Here is a 20,731-nt window from a genome sequence, read left to right as displayed (position 1 = left end):
AACTACGTTAAACAAAATGGCTATCTCAAAATTTTGATTGGATGCGACTGGGAAAATGGTGGGCGTAAGAGGGGTGTCCGTATTTCTCTAATCAATTTGAACTATTAAAAAAGGCACTAGCACTTTCAATTTCCAATCAAATGAGCCCTTTAGAAGTTCCTACGACAACGCTTTCAATAGAAACCTTATATGTCCCCAGGGTATAATTTTCAACCCTTGCCCTGAGGGCTAGGGGGGTTGTCATCCTCAAATACCTAATTTCCAGGACTTTCTACTACGTTGAACAAAATGGCTATCTGGAAATTTTAATTGGATGTGTTTGGGGGAATGGTGGGCGTGAGAGAGGGGTTTGCTGCCCTGCAATCACTTTCAACTATTAAAAAGGGCACTAGCCCTCTCAATTTCCAATTGAATGAGCCCCTTTTGATGTTTTTACGACAACTCTATCATTAAAAACCTTATATACCCTCAGGGCATAAGTTACAACCTTTGCCCTGAGGACTTTGGGGGGTTTTTCATCCTTAAACACATAATTTCCAGAACTTTCAACTACGTTGAACAAAATGGATATCTCTAAACTTTGATTGAATGTATTTGGGAAAATGGTAGGCGTGAGAGGGGGTTTAAATACTCTCCAATCACTTTCCACTATTGTGTAGCTCTCAATATAACTACTATTTCATTGCATTAGTACTTCATTCTTAAAGCGGGTATTATTTTCATTCTTTTTGGTATGTGTTTATAACATGATGGACGCTTTAAAACTTATTGTTGTTAATAATATTGTACAAATCAAAATCATTTTTGTTTTCAAATCTCATCTTGTCAAATTTGTTTAATCTATTTCAACAACAAAAAATAACCCTCGTCTGTATTATCTATAAATCTATTTATCTATGTTCTTAACCAATATGCATGCTCTAGAATAAAACTTTCATACCGAATTCAAATATTATTTCTTCCTAATTTTCAGGCTATAGATTAAAAGTATCTGCTATAAGAAAATATTATGTTAAAAAAGAAAGAAAAGGAATTCAGCCCATTGCCAATTAGGGCTTAATCATTATAGTATGTTAATAAGTTCAGCATATTTGCTAACCGAAGAGAGATTTTGAGCTCCCTGTACTGTAAAAAAAGCAGCATTTTTCATTTGGGTCAAAATTGATTTAAAGGCCTCTGAATTTTTTTTTTTAGTTGCTTATGTTTTTTATCTCCGTAATAGAGATTTTGAGCTACATGTAGGGCTTAAAAGCAGAATTTTGCTGTTTCTTTGTTATCGATAGCTTTTAATCTGTTTGTAGGCCTATGCGTTTGTTGTTTTTTCTCTTTTTTTGTTTTTTTTGTGACTGATAATATTAAACTAGTGGCTAGAGGTAATTGCAATGGAGTTACTACAAGCTATAATGTTTAATTTCTAAATAATTGTCCTCAGTAACAGAATACTTTACGCCTGACCACGTACCCTTTTTGATATTTTTGCTACAAAATAATATTTCGCCGAAGACCGGCCAAAAGACACCTGTTCAAAATTCTACGATAATTAAAAATTTTAAAACTAATAAAAACTTTATAACCCAACTTTTCAAAAGCCCATGATTATTTGAAAAATTTTTTATAGTAGGTGACCATTAATGAATAGCATTGTTGTATTGGAATAAGGAGCTTGCTTTGGAATATTGTATGTAATTCTTGTTATTGCCATCATGATAGTGTACATAAATGGCTTGTTTTGGGACAGAATTCTCCGTTGAAGGTAATTAAGATCAAAGTTGAAGAGAAATAGATACCCTATATATCTTACTTTACAGGATTGTGTTTAACATAAAGACCCGAAAGGGACAATGTGGATAGCAGACCTCATCCTATTAGAGAAGAATTTAGGGTCTCTGGGTAAATCTATATTTATCTTAAAAGCACTTCATTTTCCCTTAATATCTCCCGAAATTTTGAGAATTATTAGTTTTTTATATGTGCCGTTTTAATTAATTTTGGTTTTGAACAATTTCCAGCTAATTCTTGCTTTTTAAGATCTAGTAGTGATCGACGAAAGTGACTGCACAGACTGCGACGATTCTCACAAATGTGTATCTGAAGGTGGCTCAAAGAAATGCGTATACAAGACTGGTATGAGTCAAGTAGGACTCAAAGGAAAAATACCGATTTGCAAAGGTTAGTTAATTCCGACAGCCATGCGCCCCTTTCCAGTGATAACAGACTCATTACTAGCAATTGTTGCGTGTAATCAGTATTTATTGCTTGATACAAAATAATTTTTCATTTAAGCCCTCTTTCAACAGAAATGAAACAGGAGGCATGGAAACCACTAAGAATTTTTCCCGCTGGGTGGAGAGAATCCCAGCATTTTTTTGGCAATTTTTAGATTGTTATAGAGCAATTGGAGCAACCATACAATTAATGTTTTAATACCTCAAATACTGATGCTTAGACATATTTTTGGTAAGTATTGATTGTTAAGACAAAGCCGTGGCTTCAACGAGACTCAATTGAAACAGCCAATATTTACCAACACCAACTGTTTATGTACTGGATGTTCACTTAATGCGTAATTATCTTAACTATGTTCGATCTTTTTCCCATTTCTGCTGAAGAGGAAAATCTATAAAGGGACACTTAAACTGAATCATATAAACAGTTATGACATGAAAAGTACTTAAAACCGCTGAAATTTACACATATAAATTTTCGACTTTTTTGTAAGTTAACTCAGTATGGAATTCAATTAGTCATCTATGGTTATTTTCTACTCTCATCCGTGAATATTGGTAAAGTATTTTTTTGTCTTTGTTTTATCACATGTAGACCTACTGATGGTATTTATTATCTGCTGATTAAAACAAACAATGAAAAGAATCCTATAATTTGTGTATTTCAGACTAAGAGAGAAAAGGAAAAAGAAAAAGTAAGTAAAAATAAGCGAGAGAGAAAGATCAATGCTCTTTATAGCAGGAATTGAACCTGAACCCGTCTGTTGGTGTCGATTTGGCAAGTGGTCAGGATATAAGTTTTGGAGGCCTTTCCCTCGCAGAGAATTTAACATTGTTCATGCAATATCTAACGTGTTTTTTTCATTTTTTATTTTGCATTGCAGATGTTTCGTCAATTCCTAAGAAGGAAAAATTTTCTTGTCAGAGCAATTCATTCCCCGTTAAATCATTTAACGGAGCTAATTCTAATTTGTTCAATCTTTTTAAATTAGTTGACTTACGTAACTTTGAGAGCGACTGTTACAATTTGTCTCATCCGTTTGGCCTCCATTGCGGATTTAGTTATCCCAGGCATCAGCTTCTATTTTAGTCAGCAAGATAGATACATAAAGCTTTGTCTCAAATTCAAAACTAGCAGGTGAATTTCTCGGTTTTAACTGTATGAAAGAATTCTTGTCCCATACTTCGCCTTGCTTTCCCTCAGGTTCTTTCAGTACAAAACAAAGTATCAAATATTTTTGCCTTTCAATCAGTACACCTCTTTTTCACACTAATCAATTCTGGATCTTCATAAACCTCATATCTCAAAGAATCGTTACTCCACATGCATTCATAGTAATCTTGAAACTGCGTTGCAACTGGCAGCATCTTGTGTCATTTTTCAATTTATTTCACCACATTCTGTATGTTACTCGTATTCATAAAATTTTTACTAAGTCTGATCAAAGAAAATTTCGTTAATGCTTCTTTAGGTTTACTAAAAAGCACAGGAAACACAGAAAAACAGCATTGTGATTTAAAGTAGATACAAAAAGCATAATTAAAACACGTGCAAGTGGTAGGCAAAATCTTTTCTGATCTTTCTTTTATTAAAATGTTTTTCACTCCAGCGATTTCCAGTGATGGTTGCAAAAAAGAAGAGCGATATAATCTCACTATATTTAATTTCTATTGCTTAATGGTGAATAAAAACCATATGATGGCTTTGATAGGATAATCTTCTCAAATATATTTATCTAAATAGGTATGCAGGGCTCGAAGAAACTGGTTTTAATGCATGTAAATTATTAAAAAAACAATTAAAAATAGCTGTTTTAGAACAGAAACGCCTCAGACCTCAGAGGGAGATAAATACAGCATGTTGTCCCACTGTTTCTTCACTTGTTATAAAGATTTTTTTTCCTCCTAGGCCCAATAATAGGGCCAGAAAATTGATTCTGCAAAGACAATGAAATGCAATTTGAATCGATTTGACCACTAAAAGTACCAATAACAAGGACAATGAAATGAGTATTTGAATCAATTTGATTAATTAAAGTAACAAGAACATTGAAAATGAAGTGGGGCCGAAATAGATTCATCATTAAAAGTAGCAATAATATTGAAAATAAAATAGTGATTTGAATTGATTTAACCAGTAAAAATACCAATAAACATGAAAATAAGAGGGGGTTTTAATCAGTTTGATCTGTAAAAATATGACTTACTTACTTACTTAAAGCTCTTGCTCGGCAGCGTCGCCAGCGTAGAGGGAACCAGTCGTCAGCGCCGTCAGTCTTCTCCAGAGTGGTCGGTTCAGGGCGAGGGTTGTCACTTCAGCCGGGTTGATGTTTCTGGAGGGGAGCCGATCACGGATGACGTCCGCCCATCTGGTGCTCGGTCTTCCCCTAGGACGCCTCCAGCCGTTTGCAGCTGGGTTGAAATCGAAGATGAGTCAGGCGGGTGTTTGGGCAGGCAGACGGAGCAGATGACCATACCAACGCAGCGAGCGAGATTCAAGCTGCTCAGACAGGGGTGGGAGTTTGAAGGACCTGAGGATTTCCGAATTTCGTACCCTGTCGGGCCATCGGGAGCGTCCGATTTTTCGGAGGTGTTTCGTCTGGATGGCATCTACCTTTACCGTCTGTGTCTGAGTCAGCGACCAAGTCTCAGCAGAATAGAGCATAAAGCTGGCAACCGAAGCAGAATATATTCGTGCTTTGGTGAGACGACTGATATGGGGTTTATGGAAGACTGTTTCTAGAAGGCGACCGAAGACAGTGTTTGCTTTTTCCGCTCTTGCTGAAATTTCGGCATCTAGGCTTCCGTTTGAGCAGACAATTGAACCAAGGTAGGTAAACTGCTTGACTACCTCTACAGTCTGGCCACAAATTTCCACAGATGAAAGGGGGTTGGACGGCTTTTTCTCAACGGGCATTATCTTGGTCTTCAACCAATTTATTTTCAGACCGAATTTATCAGCGGCAGAGGCCAGTGTTTCCAGTGTAGTTTTGAGGTCACTAATGTTTTTGCATATTCGCGCCACGTCGTCGGCAAAGTCAACGTCTGAAAGAACTCTTCCAGCAAAGTCTATGCCAAACGGCTGCACATGCTGTGTTTTATTCAGGATGTGGTCTATTACACAGTTAAAGAGCTCAGGTGCAGCGGCACATCCTTGCCGGACACCATTTTTAATTTTGAAATATCCAGAAGGCCGTCCATTTACGATCACCGCACTTTCAGTGTTATTATACAGCTCTTTGAGGAGACGGACGATTTTCGTGGGTACGCCAGCAGACTGGAGGATTAGCCATAGTGACTGCCTATTGACAGTGTCGAAGGCAGATCGCAAATCTACAAAGGCAATGTACGCCTTCCTCTTATATTCAAGAGTTTTCTCTACTAGCTGTCTAATCGTATGGATTTGCTCGGTGGTGGACCTGCCTGGCATGAAGCCAGCTTGCTGGGGGCGACACAGGGCATGGAGGTATCTTGCTGCCCGTTTGAGAAGCAGCATAGCGAAGAGCTTTCCAGGAACTGAGAGTAAAGTTATGCCACGATAATTGATACATACTGCTTTGCTCCCCTGCCTCTTGTAGATTGGCACAAGTAGACCCTTCTTCCAGTCTGAGGGGATTTTTCTCAGAGTGCCACACAAGGTTAAACAGCATTTGTAGCCAGAGAATCATGGCTGGGCCCCCATTTTTAAGGAATTCCGATGTTAGGCCACATATTCCTGGCGCTTTGTTATTCTTTAGCTTGCAGGTGGCAGCTTTTATCTCCTCCGCTGTAAATTCAGGACCATCAGGAGCAGGTAGGGTAGTAGCCGCAGCAGCTGCTAGCTCATGGTCCGTCTGGTCTGGTGGATCTGAGTTGAACAGTTTCTCAAAGTGGTCCTCCCACTGGCGGAGGCATTGTGATTGGTCGTAGATATTCTCACCGCTAGCGCTTCGATGCGCTAGCGCATCGTAGCGCTAGTTTGAGTGGTATGGCGTAGTTTGAGTGTGCTAACCTGACAGCTCACGAAGAATCTTGTAGGTGGCTCCACTGTCCTTTTTCTTGGCGGCCTCTTGCAGTTCGGATGCCTTGCTGTCAATAAAAGCCTTGCGGTCTTTATGCAACATGGAATTGCACTCTTTGTTTAGCAGTCTGTATGTAGCCATGTCCCCGCCAAGACGCGCTTCTCGCCTTAGCTCTATGATGGCAAGGGAGTGATTACTGATCAAGTCCTTTTTCTTCCGTTGCCTCATTCCAACAACGTCAGTTGCTGCCGCAAGAGTGTTCTCTTTGAAGGAATTCCATGCAACTTCACTATCATCGCATTGGCCAAGGACCTCAAATCTGTTGGATATCACCACATGGTACCGCTCAGCCAGAGCGGGGTCCTGTTGGATGCGACCGGCATCAATTTTCCGAGAAGACTGGCTGTTCTTCATAGCTTTGAGGCGGAGCTTAATTTTGGCTGCTACCAGCCAGTGGTCGGTGTTCCCGAGCTCGGCGCCACGGTAGGTGTGGCAATTCTGGACAGACGACAGCCATCGTTGACGTAAGATGATGTAGTCGAGCATCTTCTTTGTTGATCCATCATTGCTATACCAGGTGTACTTGGCTGTATTTGGTCTCTGGAACCATGTGTTCGCAATCGTTAGATTGTGGGCCAGACAACAATTCAGCAGCCTCTCTCCATTATCGTTTAGGCTATCCACTGTAACAGGTCCAACAGCGAGATCCCACAGGCCTGATTCGTTTGAAACACTTGCATTCAAGTCTCCTAGGAGGAGGAGGTAGTCATGGGGAGGTACAGAAGATAGTTCAGAACTAAGCAGGTTATTGAAATCGTCTTTGTCTTCTTCATCAGTGTTGTTTGTGGGGGCATATTACGTGATTACAGTTATTTTTCCGTGCTTCCCATCCAGTCTTGCGGTCAGGAGTCTAGGCGATACTGGTTTGAATGACAGGAGGGCCCTACGTGCAGCACTGTTCAGTACTAGGCCAACGCCTCCTCTTTTTTGGCTACCGCCAGACCACAGCAATGAGCGTCCTTCACCTATGTCCTCTTCACCATGTCCAGGGAGGTGCGTTTCGGTGAGTCCAGCTATTGTGACTTTATATTTTTTTAGTTCTTTTGCTAAAAGAAGCTTCGAACCGGGTTGGTTCAGCGTCAGGACGTTCCAGGTGGCCACATTGGTGCTACCTTGGTCAACGATGTTCAGACGGGATTTTCCTTGGGCGGTCCAAGGTCGATACGGGGTTTGAGATGATATATCCGAGGCTGAATTTCTGGTTCCATTCGTAGCAATAGAAGTTTCAGGAGGAGGGCTGCCAACCCAACCGTCCCTAGATGCATTTGGTTCTCTGGTGGCTAGCCAGGTATCAAGAGGCACGTGGAGGTCGTTCTTCATGCGCCAATTTGCATGGGAACTAACTCCGGACGAGCATCATTACCTCCATATGAAGAACAGAGAAAAAGAAATGAGATTTTAATCCACTTGACCACTAAAATTACATCCGCAGAGACAATAAAACTGAGTAATTTAATCAGTTTTTGCAGTTAAAGTATCAAGAATGATAAATTTATTGGATTAAAACGGTTTGATCATTAAAACTAGCAAACAGAATGAAAATAAAAAGTTGATTTTAATCGATTTGATCAGTAAAAGTACCAAGAACCATGAAAATAAAAGGGATTTTTAATCAGTTTGATATGTAAAACCATATGGAACAGAGACAATGAGATGAGATTTGAACCTATTTGACCAATTAAAAATATCAACAGCAGAGACAATGATATGAGTGATTGAATCAATTTTATTAGTAAAAGTAACGAGAACTTTGAAAATGAAAAGTGTTTTAATCGATTTTGATCTGTAGAAATACCAAGAACAATTAAAAATGAAACTGGATTTGAACCAGTTTGATATAGAGGCAAGAACTATGAACATGTTTTGATAAGTGGCAAGAACTATGAACATGAAAGGGGATTTTAATTATTTTAATCTGAAAAGAGCCAGGGACAGTGAAAATGAAACGGGACTTGAATAGGTTTGACTAGTAAAAGTATCAGGAACAAAAACCATGAAATGAGATTGGAATCGATTGAAACACTAAAATACAAACAACAGAGACAATGAAATAAGTATTTGAATCAATTTGATCAGTTATATAAAAAGTATCAAGAACAGAAACAATAAAATGTGATATTAATCGATTTGAACACTAAATGTTCTAATAACAGAGACAATGAAATAAGTATTTGAATCAATTTGATCAGATAAACTATCAAGAATAAAGAAAAATGAAATTGGATTGAAACAGATTGATCATTAAAAGTACCAAATAGTATGAAAATGAAAGGGTGATTTGAATCAACTTGACCACTAGTAGTACCAAGATCCATGAAAATGAAAGAGGGTATTTTAATTAGTTTGATCTGTAAGAGTATAAAGAACAGAGACAATGAAATGAGATTTAAACCAATTTGGATAATTAAAGGTATCAACAACAGAGACATTGATATGAGTATTTGAATAAATTTGACTAGTAGAAATACCAAGAACTGTCGAAATAAAAGACGTTTTAATTGATTTTAATTTGTAAAAGTACCAAGAATAGCTAAAATGAAACGGGATTTGAATCGGTTTTAAATACAAAAGTGCCATAAACCATAAAAATAAAAAAATATTTTAATTGACTTCATCTGGAAAAGTGCCAAAAACAGTAAACATCAAATAGAACCTGAATAGTTTGACCATTAAAAGTGTCAAGAAGAGAAACAATAAGATGAGCATTCAATCGATTTAGACGCTGAAAGTACCAACAACATAGACAATGGTTTGAGTATTTGAATCAATTTGATCAGTTAAAGAACCAAAAACAATGAAAATGAAATGGTATTGAAGCAGGTTGATACTTAAAAGTAGCACGAAGAAAGAAAATTAAAGGGTTATTTTGATTGTTGACCCATATACCTGCAGCAGATATTTAGCTGCCCTGGGTACCTGCAGCTGGCTTAGACCTGCTCCAGGTATCTGCAGCCAACTTACCACTGCACCGAGTACCAGCCTGAAACGTAGAGCAGTTAACTGATATGTTAACTGATTTTTAATCTGCGTTCGTTTGGGATTCAGTAAGGGTGCTTTCTGAACCCAAACAAGCCTGGTTGGCTGCAGGTACCTTTTTTAAGTAATGGTTCTTGGCAGTCTAATGTATAAAACCGATCCAAATCCCATTTAGTTTTCACTGTTCTTGGTACTTTGTTAGATCAAAATCGATTAAAAATCCTTTCATTTTCAAATTCTTGTTCCTTTTTCTTGTCAAATTGATTAAAGTACTCGTTTCATTTTCTCTATTCTTGATAATGTTACAGATCAAACTATTTAGAAATTCTTTTTTTTTAAGTTTTTCGTACCTTATTGATCAAATCAACTAAAATTCCCTTTTATTTCCAGGATTCTTGGTGCGTTTACCGATAAAACCAATTTACCCCGTTTCATTTTTATTGTTCTTGGTACTTTTGCAGATCAAATTGATTAAAATCTACTTACATTTTCATGGGTTTTGGCACTTTCACATATAATAATCGATCAAAATTCTATTTCATTTTCACTGTTCTTGGTACTATTAAAGATAAAAATCAATTAAAACCTCCTTTCCTTTTCCCCAGTTCTTGGTACATTTACTGATCAAACTGATTGATATTCCCTTTCATTTTTATTCTTCATGCTACTTTCATTTATCAAACTGCTTAAACTACAATTTCATTTTCAGTGTTCTTGGCACTTTAACTGGTTGAAAGGATTCAATTAATCATTTCATTGTCTCTGTTGTTAGTCCTTTTAGTGGTAAAGTCGATACAAATCTCATTTTATTGTCTCTGTTCTTGATACTTTTACACATAAAACCAATGAAAATAATGTTTTATTTTCATGGTCTTTGACAGTTATACTGATCAAACTGATTCAAATCCCCTTTCATTTTTGTTCTTCTTGGAAATTTTACCGATAAAACTGTTTCAACTCTATTTCATTTTAAATAGTTTTGGTACTTAATCTGGTCAAATTCATTAAAATACTCATTTCATTGTCTCTTTTGTTGGTACTTTTAGTGGTCAAATCGTTTCAAATCTAATTTCATTGTCTATGTTCTTGATATTAAATATTAGATATTTTGAATAATATTTTTGCTCATTTCAATATTATTTCAAGAAACAATACATTTGAGAAGCACCGCCCAATATTTTCCCTCATCTTATTTCAAGCATTAAAACATTTTGAAGAAAATATTTGGTATTTTTAATAATATATTTGCTTATTTGCATCTTATTTCAAGAAACAATACAATTTTAGCGGCGTTACCGCATATTTTCTAATATTATTTTAAGCATCGAAACACTTTGATGAAAAATACCTGACATTTTGGATAGGGCATTTCCTTATCTCCATCCTATTACAAGAAACAATACATTTTAAGCAACATCATCGTAAATTTTCTCATCTTATTTTAAGCAGCAGTCACATACTTCCTCAAATTATTTCGCAAATCGCAATAGTTTCATGATAGTATTTGGTATTTTGAATAAAGCATTTTTATATTTCCGTCTTATTTCAGGAACAATTCCTTTTGAGCAACACCATTGCATATTTATTTCAAGAAAATTTTGATGAAAATATTTTTACATTTTGAATAATTAATTTCCTTATTTGCATCTTATTTAAAGAAACATTACATTTTGAGTTACACCATGGCACATTTCGTCACCTTATTTCAAGTGTTATTTTGAATAATGCGTTTGCTTGTTTCCATCTTATTTCAAGAAACAATACCTATTGAATAGCACCATTGCATATATCGTCATCTCATTTTGAGCTCTAAACATTTTTGAAGAAAGTAAATGATAATTTGAAAAAGGCATTTTTTTCTTTTCCATCTAACTTCAAAGCAGCAAAATATTTTCATGAGACTATTTGATTCCCCGCAATATATTTCAAGCATACAAATATTAAGAAAAAATAGCTGGTATTGTGCTTATTTCTCTGTTATTTCAAGATATTTAAATTTTAAATTTTTTTTTGGTAATTTGTTTAATTATTTTTTTCATTTTTTATTTTTTATTTTCTGTTATATTTTTTATTTTAAATTTGTTTCTAATTTTCGTTATGTATATTTTTTTAATTTGTTTTCATTTTTCGTTCTTTTTTTAATTTTTAAATTTTACGTTTATTTTTCGTTTTTTTTTAATTTTTAAATTTGTTTTTTTATTCCGTTGTTTTATTTTTTTAAACTTGTATTTATTTATTTTTATATTTTTATTTTTTTCTATTTTTTTTTGTCATCATAATGCCTTCGTCAATAGAACCGGTCTGGATATAGCTACATTGATATAAGCGGTCATTCCCATGGTTATGCTGATACAAGTGGTTACACTATGCCTATGTTAATATATGCGGTCAAGCAAAGTTCAATACTATAACATAAATGTTATTAGAGCATTTGAATTTTAAAAATGATACCTATTAAATCCAATTAATACGATGCTTATTCTACAAGTAAATTTGAATTAGAATAAACTCTTTTACTTATTTGGTTATTCCTCTGATTACGCTGATTCTACTAGTCCTTTTGAATAAACCGGTTTACTAAAGTGGTCATTACTCTGATTACTTTGATTCTACTAGACTATTTGAATTCAAATAAACCGGTCTACTTAACTGGTCATTCCTCTTATTCAGTGAAGGTTGAACATATGTTAATCATATCCTGACCGAAATATATAAATGAGGTATAAGTTGTATGCAAATTTTGTGCCTGTTTGAGTATAAGCAATAAGTATCGGCTGTAATATGTATGTGAAGTGCCGGCTGGAGTATGAAAATGAGATTTAGGGTATTTGCAAATGAGGTTTAGGGTATATGTAAATGAGGTTTAGGGTATATGCAATTGAAGATCTTTAGAGCCTCAGGAGTACCAGCTGGCCGTAGATACGCCATACTACTGATATTCTGCTAAAAAACAAGGGCCATTAAATATGAACGAAATTTTTTTTAAAGAACTTTAAGATTGCAGCTTGAAGAGTATACATTGAGAAAGGGGAAGCCTTCCTCCCTAATACGGCATCATTCGTGTTTGTTTCAAATTATAATGTTTCTCTTATGTATATTGTATATTTATTAGAAATCACCCTTACCCCTAATAGAAAGTTTTTCCCGCGGAACATTCACACTTAGAGAATTTCTCCCGTGAAAATCTTCCTCTCTATCGAAAAAATCACCCAGAAAATTTGAAACCCGCTGAAATTTTCCTCTGGTAAATTCTCCTAGAACATCTCAATATGTGCAATTGAGTCACCAAAGAGAAAGTAAGACAATTAAAGGAAATTTTGTACTGGAACTCTGGTATATTCCCTCTGTGTAAGGTTTCCCCTGGAAAGTTAACCCCTAGAAACTTTCCTCCCTTTCGAAAGTTTTCCCCGTGGAAAGTACCTCCACCATCTGTAGAAAATTCCTCTCTTTGAAAAAAATCTACATTCATCCCAATAACGTAACGATTTATGTTAATAATGAGCATATTTCATAATTTACAGCCCTTTTCCCAGGAACTGTGGGGCTATGTCATCCTCAGAATCATAGGTATTAAACGTACAACTACGCTGAACATTTGATTATCTTTAAATTTTGATCAGATTGCTTCGGGGGAGAAAGGGGGAGAAAGGTCAAACAGTTAGTGGTAACGAACTGTAAGTAAGGAGCGACCTGGCTCAATAGTAATTGAAATTCTAACAAACGGAATTTTGATACCAATAGGCATATCAAAAGAATCTGATTTCAAATATATAAGTTTCATTTAGTTTAGTTTTACCCATCAAAGGCAACGAGCATGAGAAAATTAGCCAGATTTTCAAAAAAAGGGGAAACAATCCTTAAAAGTCAAAGAATCTTAATGAAAACCCAACATCAGATTCAGCGTATCAGAGAACCTTACTATAGAGGTTTCAAGATTCTATCTTCAACAATACGAAATTTTGCCAGAAGAAAGATCACAGATGTGTATTTATTTATTTTATTTTTTCCTGGTGTGATCTTATCGACCCATTGGTCTTAGAAAATTCTGAAAGGGCTCATTCAAACGGAAATTAAAAATTCTAGTTCCTTTTTTAAGTGACCAAAAAGACTAGAGGGCAACTAGGCCCCTTTCCCACCCCCTGTTCCCCAGAATTGTCCGATCAAAATTTAGATATATCCATTTTGTTCATCATAGTTGAAAAGCTTAATAGCTATGCCTTTGGATATAACACGAACCCCTCCCCACAGCCTAAGGAGAAAGGTCTTTAAGTTATAAAATGTGCCCATTGCTTTAGCATAGCTTTTTTTATTAGCTTTAGCATTTGTTATTGGGAGATATGCATGCATTTTTGGTTGGGTTTGGGGACGAATTATCTGATGGGTTTTTTCCACTGGGGAATTTACCGTGGCGAGGAAAGTTCCAGGGGATACATTTGTCAGGGAAAATTGTACACTTTGGGAATTTGCCAGAATTCCTATACAAAATTCTTTGCATATATCTTACTTTCACTTTTCTGTCTCAATTTTACGACTGGAGTTGTTAGGGGTAACCGTCGAGGGTAAATATTCACTGGGAACGCGTTGCCTAGAGGATGTTTTTGTTGGGAATTGGATTTCTCTGTGGAGGTGGGGCTAGAATTTCTTGTATTATTTAAAAAACGGTCAGAAATTTAATAAAAAACAACTTTTTGCAACTTAAAGTTAGGAGCAACAGTAAAACTTAAAACTAACAGAAATTATTACGTATATGAAGGGGATTGTCCCTCTTCTAAACCTCGCTTCTCTTGCTTTAGTTTGAATTTTGTCCCAATTCTTTAAGAACGGCTACTGAAATATAAGGGTGGTTTACTTAGAACAATAAGAAGTTTTTTTTTTAAGTAAAGGTTTTGGGTCAATTAAAAAGGACACAATAACTATGGATTTTGGTTAAACTGATCCGTCTTCTGATCTTTTAGGACCATTGGCTCTATAATATTACCCCTAGGAAAATAATTGGCATAAAACTACTAAATTCCACTTTTTTGTATATTGACCCTTGATACCTCTAAAGTAAGGTTCCCTGACACACTTAATCTTAAGCAAAATAGCCCCCTCCCTCCCCCCAAAAAAATCGCATCCGTAATATTTGAAACCTTCACGGTAGGGTTTTCTGATTTTATAAGCCTCATGGTAAGGTTTCAATAATATTCCTTTACTTATTGGAGGGGGTTTGCCCCTTTTCAAAAGTCACGCAGAATTTCTGAGGCTCATACCTTCTGATTGGTTGCATTATCTGAATAAGCTTTATTTAGCTGGAGTCATTATAAAACGCTAATTCTTTTGATATATCTATTAGTATCTAAACTCCTTGTTTTTAGATTTTTGGTTATTATTCGGCCAATTTGCTCTTCACCTAAAATTCGTTAACACGAACTGTTTGAAAATGATGGGATTCAAGCCTGGTTTTGCCAAGAAAAGGTGACGATATTGACACATAGTACTAAGATTCAAGAGATTTAGAATATTTCAGGAATGACAACTTATTGATTTCACCGGCAAAAATAAAGAAAACTAAAAGAGAAAAAACAGATTCAAAACGATGGTTCAATTTGTACATTATGTCTATATTAATGTTTTCGTAAGAGGAACTAGATGTTCAAATCTCATTCCCATTTGAAGATACTTTTTTTGGTTTAACTGAAAAACTTAGAAGAACTAAAGGAGAGAAAAGAATTACTAAAAAGATTATAAATTGAGAATTCATACTAAAAAGACATTCAGTCGTGTTAAATTTCTATTCGAAGATGACTTTTTGTTTCTACTACACAAAAGTAAGCAAAAGCAAGAAAAAAAGAAAACAAAAAAAACATAATTAAAATATTCAGTCTAGGCTGGCGGAGTGTACTATTATAGGTAGATATTTTATCCCCTTACAACTTTGAGATGGTAGGGGATTTTAAGAGAAAGGAGGATGTCTTTGCCCTCTTAGCAAAAATTACAGATAATCAGAATGTAGAAAAGGAATGACCAAATTGGGAATTGGAGAAATTTCGTGGCATTGAAAATGTGGTTGGCTTGGGTGAGCCTGGGATGGGATTCGAGATCTTTACTATCAACATTCAGAGGGACTCGACCCTAGAAGGTTAAGGGGATGAGTCCATTTTAAACTTAAGAGATAATAGTCAGTCTTTTCAGGCAAAAAATGATTGTGGTCTTTCATGCTACTACTACTGCCACTATCAATACTACTTTTACTGCTACTCAAGATACTGCTAATGCTACTGTTATTTCTGCTGCTACTACTTCTACCGTCACTACTATTACAACTGGTACTACAACTACTGCTACTAACGCTAAGTGCATTAAAAAAATTCGGCAAGGTGAAAAAATTCGGGAATATTGAAACTGTATTGAACTAAATCGTAACAAACTTTGCCCATACAGGTTGTCAATAGGACATATCAGCAATGCTTCAGGAACGGTTTATAATATTAACTGAAAACTTTCGTCGTGTGTTGAATGAGGTGTTGAAGAAAACCAAAGTTAATATGTGCATAGTGCTACTAATGCTACTGCTACAACTGTTGCTACCACGCAAGCTAAGGGTATTAAGATGAAGCTTTCAAGGAATATTTAGACGGATGTTGAACTAAATCAAAACGAACTATGAGTAACAGTAATTCAAGAATGCTTTACATTATTAAGTTAGACCTTTCTGGGTAAGTTGCGGTGCATTTTGAACTAGCCAGAAGGCACTATGTGTATACTAATAATACTATTACTACAAGTAATGTATTTTACTACAAGTAAAGTATTACTACAAGAAACTATTACTACAAATACTATTACTACAATACTATTACTTCATTACGGTTACTACAAGTAATGAAGCTAAGGGTATTAAGGTGAAATTTTTAAGGAATGTGTAGGGGGAATTTGAATTAAACAAAAAGCTATATGCATGAAGGTTTTCAAAAGGGAATATAAGCAACATCATAAGTATCGTCGCTGTATTATAGATAGTAATATCATTGAAACTTTTAAAGGAGCTAATTCAATTGGAAATTAAAAAATATAGTGTCTTTTAAGAGTCGAAAGTGATTGGAGGGCAAGCAGCCCACTCCTAAGCCAATTATTTTTCAAAGAAATTCAATCAAAATTTTGAGATAACCATTTGTTCTGCATAGTTTATCAGCTCAATAACCGTGTCTACAGGGATATTGGGTATTTCCACCCTTCACAGTTATGCAAGTTGCCCATTATGCCGTAAAACTAAATTTTGCTTTAAAAGTAAGTCAAAATGCACTGTGTGTATGCTGGTTGTAAATAAGACATCTCTGCAATATCCCAAGAACGACTGAGGGAATTAAGTTAAAACTTTCAGGGTTGCTAATGTTACCTTGTCTCCTGTTCTTACAATTCTGCTCTTCTGCACTTCAATTTCTGCTCTATTGCTCTTACAATTTCATTAAATTAGAAGAGCGTATCAGGTTGTCAAAAAACATCGGATAAATTTTCTTGGGAATGATATTAAGTTTATTTTTTCAGATCAACTTGAGGAGGTATAAAACTTAATTAAAAATTACTATTTGTGTCCATATCTTCAAAAGGATATATGCTGTTAAAAATTGTCAAAAAAAAATTCCACATGGTAATAATAGCAAGCAATAATATGGATTCTTATAGAAAAAAACAAAAAGATATAAGATATTATTTTCGTTTTCAATGAAAAAGACTATGTCAATATAAGACTAAAAAAAATTACTTCCAAAATCTTTCCCACAAAAAAAGTTTTTCAAAGCAAAGTAAAGAACTCCATTAAACCAAAAATGAAAAGAAATAAGGTCAAGTTATCTTCAAAACGCAAAACTACAATAAGTCACCATCATTAAATATATGAAACCCAAAACGAACAGAAATTACAATAAATAACCGAGTCAATTTCAAAACAAACAGAAATTAACATGAACAGGGCTGACAACCACAATGCCTTCTCAAGACCAGTACATAATTTGCACTTTACTTAAAACACAATATATTTTATATTTATACAAATCAAAAATTAATAAGAATTTAAGGAATAAATATCAGTATAGGTGTGTTAAACTGTCAATTCACATTCATTTTCTTTTGTTCGGTAAAGTTCAAATTATGTTCTAGTCTTGAGAAGGCCTGGGGGTTGGCAGCCCTATTCAAGTTATTTTTTGCTTGTTTTTGGCTCAGCTCGGTTATTTGTAGCAATTTCTGTTTGTTTTGGGATTCTGTTTCTTTATGGACGGTGGTCAGTGGTAGATTTACGCTTTGAACATTATTTGACTTCATTTTTGCTCATTTTTGATTCAATAGAGTGCTTTATTTTCCTTTAAAAGACTTATTTTATGAAAAAGTTTTTTTTTAAATTAATTACTAAAAGGATAAGATTCGCTTGATTTGTATATTTTAATAGAGAAAATTATTGTTTAGATTACTATCAGCCCTCGTCGATCCTTACTTAAAGTTTATTACCACGATATGTCTGATTATATATAATCGCCTATAGTCATGACCCTGAGGGAATATTTTGGAGCTGCTAAAAATGGCCCAAAATAATCGGTAGATGTCTACCAAACTATTAGAAAAGTTTTTAGAAGACGGATCTTTTTTCTTGTTCTTGGTGGAATTCAGAATCGTCCCACTTTTGGAAAAAGTAAAGAGAAGTGACTGTGCTAACTATCGATCAATAAGTCTTAAAAGTCAGCTGTCTTCTCCCCAAAGCTAGTATCCTCACAAAAATTTGATTCTCAGTCAAAAATACACTTTCCTGAACCTCCACATAAATATTTTTATGTGTAGTCAGAAATTGGTCATCTGTAAAATTATCTGAGGTACGACCTAGCATCTACAGTGGTAAAATATATTTCACCAGTAATTGCCAGTAAAAATTATAGTAATGACACGGAATATTTAAAAAATCTGTTATTAAAGTCCAGCAGAAACGGAGTGCAAAGGAAGAGAAAAGAATAGATTTAAGAAAAAATGCTGATGAAATCCTGTATCTCCATTTGTTTCTCCTGTTTCAAAAATGAAAATAAAAATTAAATCACTATATAATAATTTTATAGTTAATGCGAGAATTTGAGATATTATGTCTTTGAATTGGACAGCCCTTGTCAAGTGGCAGAGATTCTTAAACAAATCTCCTTCTTGACTGACTGAAATCTATAGCCAACCATATACTGCAATAATTTCAGGCCAATTTCCAATGAGAATGTTCCCCCATCGACTGAATTTTTTTTAACATGGCACCTAATAGAGAAATATATCGAGTATGTAAGATAGCAGTTATTTCTTCTTCTTCGGTTTCAAGCAAGCCTTTGATTTTGTATTGCGAGAGAGCGAACTCTGCTTCACTGTATTGTTCACAAATTGTAGCGTTTCTGATTGGAAAAATGCAATTTTAATTAGTCAAAAACATACAATAAACGTCAGGAACATACAGTCGGGAATGTACAATAAACGAACAAATAAATATTTTATATAAACGTATGTTTTATAAGATTTATCTTGTCTCCCCACATATTTAGTATATTTCTTAGCCCAACCAAGACGACGTTTAATAATTTTTCTTTTTTTTCAGATAGTGGATTACTGCAGCAAGAATGAATTTTACAAATTAATTTAGTAGAATAAGTAAAATAATGGAATGTTTTCATAGAGTGTTTTGTTTTGTTCATTTTTTTTCTGTGTTTGATGCGGCTTATATGACAATACAGATTTATATTGCTATAAATTCAGAGTTTCAGAAACATTTTATGTAAAATTTGACTCTATAACCACCAAGACCGATGATCAGGATCTATAAAAAAGTTTAATTTAGTAACATAGCAATTGATGGTTAAATTTTTTAGCAGTGTCTTTTTGTTTGTGTGGCAGAGAAATTTCTGTTTGTATATCTTTAGTTTTAGTTTCAGTTATTAATTTTGCATCTTCTATCAGCTTTTTGAAGAATTAAATAGCTTTGATTTTCTAAGAATGATTTGTTTACTTCCCATGATTCATAAAAAAAGACCATTGTTTTTATGCTGACAAGATTTATTTCTATGTTTTACGATAAAGTTGAGATACAATAATGAAATTCTTATAGCTCATTTGTTATTGTTGATTTTTTTTTTGTCTATTGTAGGTTTTTCCTTATTTATCAGGTATTTTTTGATTTTCGTATAGCAGTACATGTATTTATTTGTTTTGAATTAAAAATGCTTCTTTGTCTTCTATTTAAAATTTTTAAGGCTAGTTAATTACATTGTTACATACCACAAAACTTGAAAAAAGTATAAAAAACAACAAAAGTAGTGTTGTTAAATTTTAGGAAGCGTAGTGAGTAATATGGTAAAAAGAAAGCAAAAATGATGATTTGGTCTCTAGGATGCAAAGATGTCGTTGGGCCTACTTCCATTAGTGGTATTTTCTGTTCATTTTGAGTTTGACTTCATTATTTATTGAAATATCTATTAATTTTGGGTTTCATATCCTTATTGATGGGGGTATGTGGTAGTTTTATACTAGAAATATCCCAATCAATATTTTATGCCAATCAAAATTTTTGGATAACCATTTTTTTAAACTGATTTGAAAGTTTCAGTCACTATTTCTTTGGGGATGACAACCCTCCCCTCCCACAGTCCTTGGGTCAAGGGCTACAAGCCATACTAGTTGACGGTTATTAACATATAAGATTTTTTATGGAGGAGCTGGCCCTATAAACTTTGGAGGATGCTTATTAGATTGAAATTAGAAGTCATACGTCCGTCTCAATACTCGAGTGCGATCCAAAAGAAACTACCCCCCCCCCCCCAAACGTCATCTGATAGAAATCCAAATGCGTCATCTAACAAAAATCCAAATGCATCTGATAGAAAATTTGAGATAGTCATTTTGTTCAAAATAGTCTAAAGATTATATAGCAAGACCTTCGGGGTTGGAACAAATGCCAAAAGCCTGGGGGCAAGGGTTGTAAGTTATGCCCCGGGGTCTTACAAGGTTTTTCTGGAAGGTATCATCGTAGAAACTTTAGAAAATGCTCATTTGATTGGAAATTAGAAGTTCTAGTTCTCTTTTAAGAGTCAAAAGTAATGGAGGGCAGCTACCTCCCCCCAACACCATTTCCCCAAAAACATTTATTAGAGAAAAATTTTGTTCAAAATTAACCCAGTGTACCTATAACAGTCACTCCAGGGATGAAACAACCCCCAACAGCTTTGGGTCAAGGTTGTGAGTTATTTCCTGGGGAAATAAGAAGTTATTATGGAATAGGTTTTCGTATAACCTTCAGTTGGGGCTCATTTTAATGAAAATTGAAAGTTATAAGGGCCTTTTTAAGAGTCAAAAGTGATTTTAGGGCAACCAGGTCCGCCCTCCCCCTCCCAAGTCCATCATTTTCAAAAACAAACATCCAATTAAAATTTTAAGACATCTAATTTATTCAGCCTAAGTTCAATAATGAAGATTCAC

General features: G+C 34.8%; 1 protein-coding gene across 1 annotated transcript in view; it reads left to right on the top strand.

Annotated features, from left to right (window-relative positions):
• LOC148953443 (uncharacterized) overlaps positions 1–19,480 on the top strand; it is a gene marked incomplete at its 5' end in the record, with an annotated part of 221,137 nt that extends 201,657 nt beyond the window's left edge. Inside the window, 2 exons of the mRNA XM_089087962.1 lie at positions 2,029–2,169; positions 18,858–19,480. Of these exons, the coding sequence (XP_088944088.1) occupies positions 2,029–2,169; positions 18,858–18,883 (167 nt within the window). The remainder of the gene's footprint in view (positions 1–2,028; positions 2,170–18,857) is intronic.
• Positions 19,481–20,731: the final 1,251 nt, after the last annotated feature.

This window comes from Artemia sp. Qi Xiang Cuo, chromosome 4 (assembly GCF_049724085.1).
Source record: "Artemia sp. Qi Xiang Cuo chromosome 4, ASM4972408v1, whole genome shotgun sequence".
Classification (NCBI taxonomy): domain Eukaryota; kingdom Metazoa; phylum Arthropoda; class Branchiopoda; order Anostraca; family Artemiidae; genus Artemia; species Artemia sp. Qi Xiang Cuo.
Note: the sequence above shows the minus strand (reverse complement) of the source record. Positions and strands in the feature narration are given on the sequence as shown.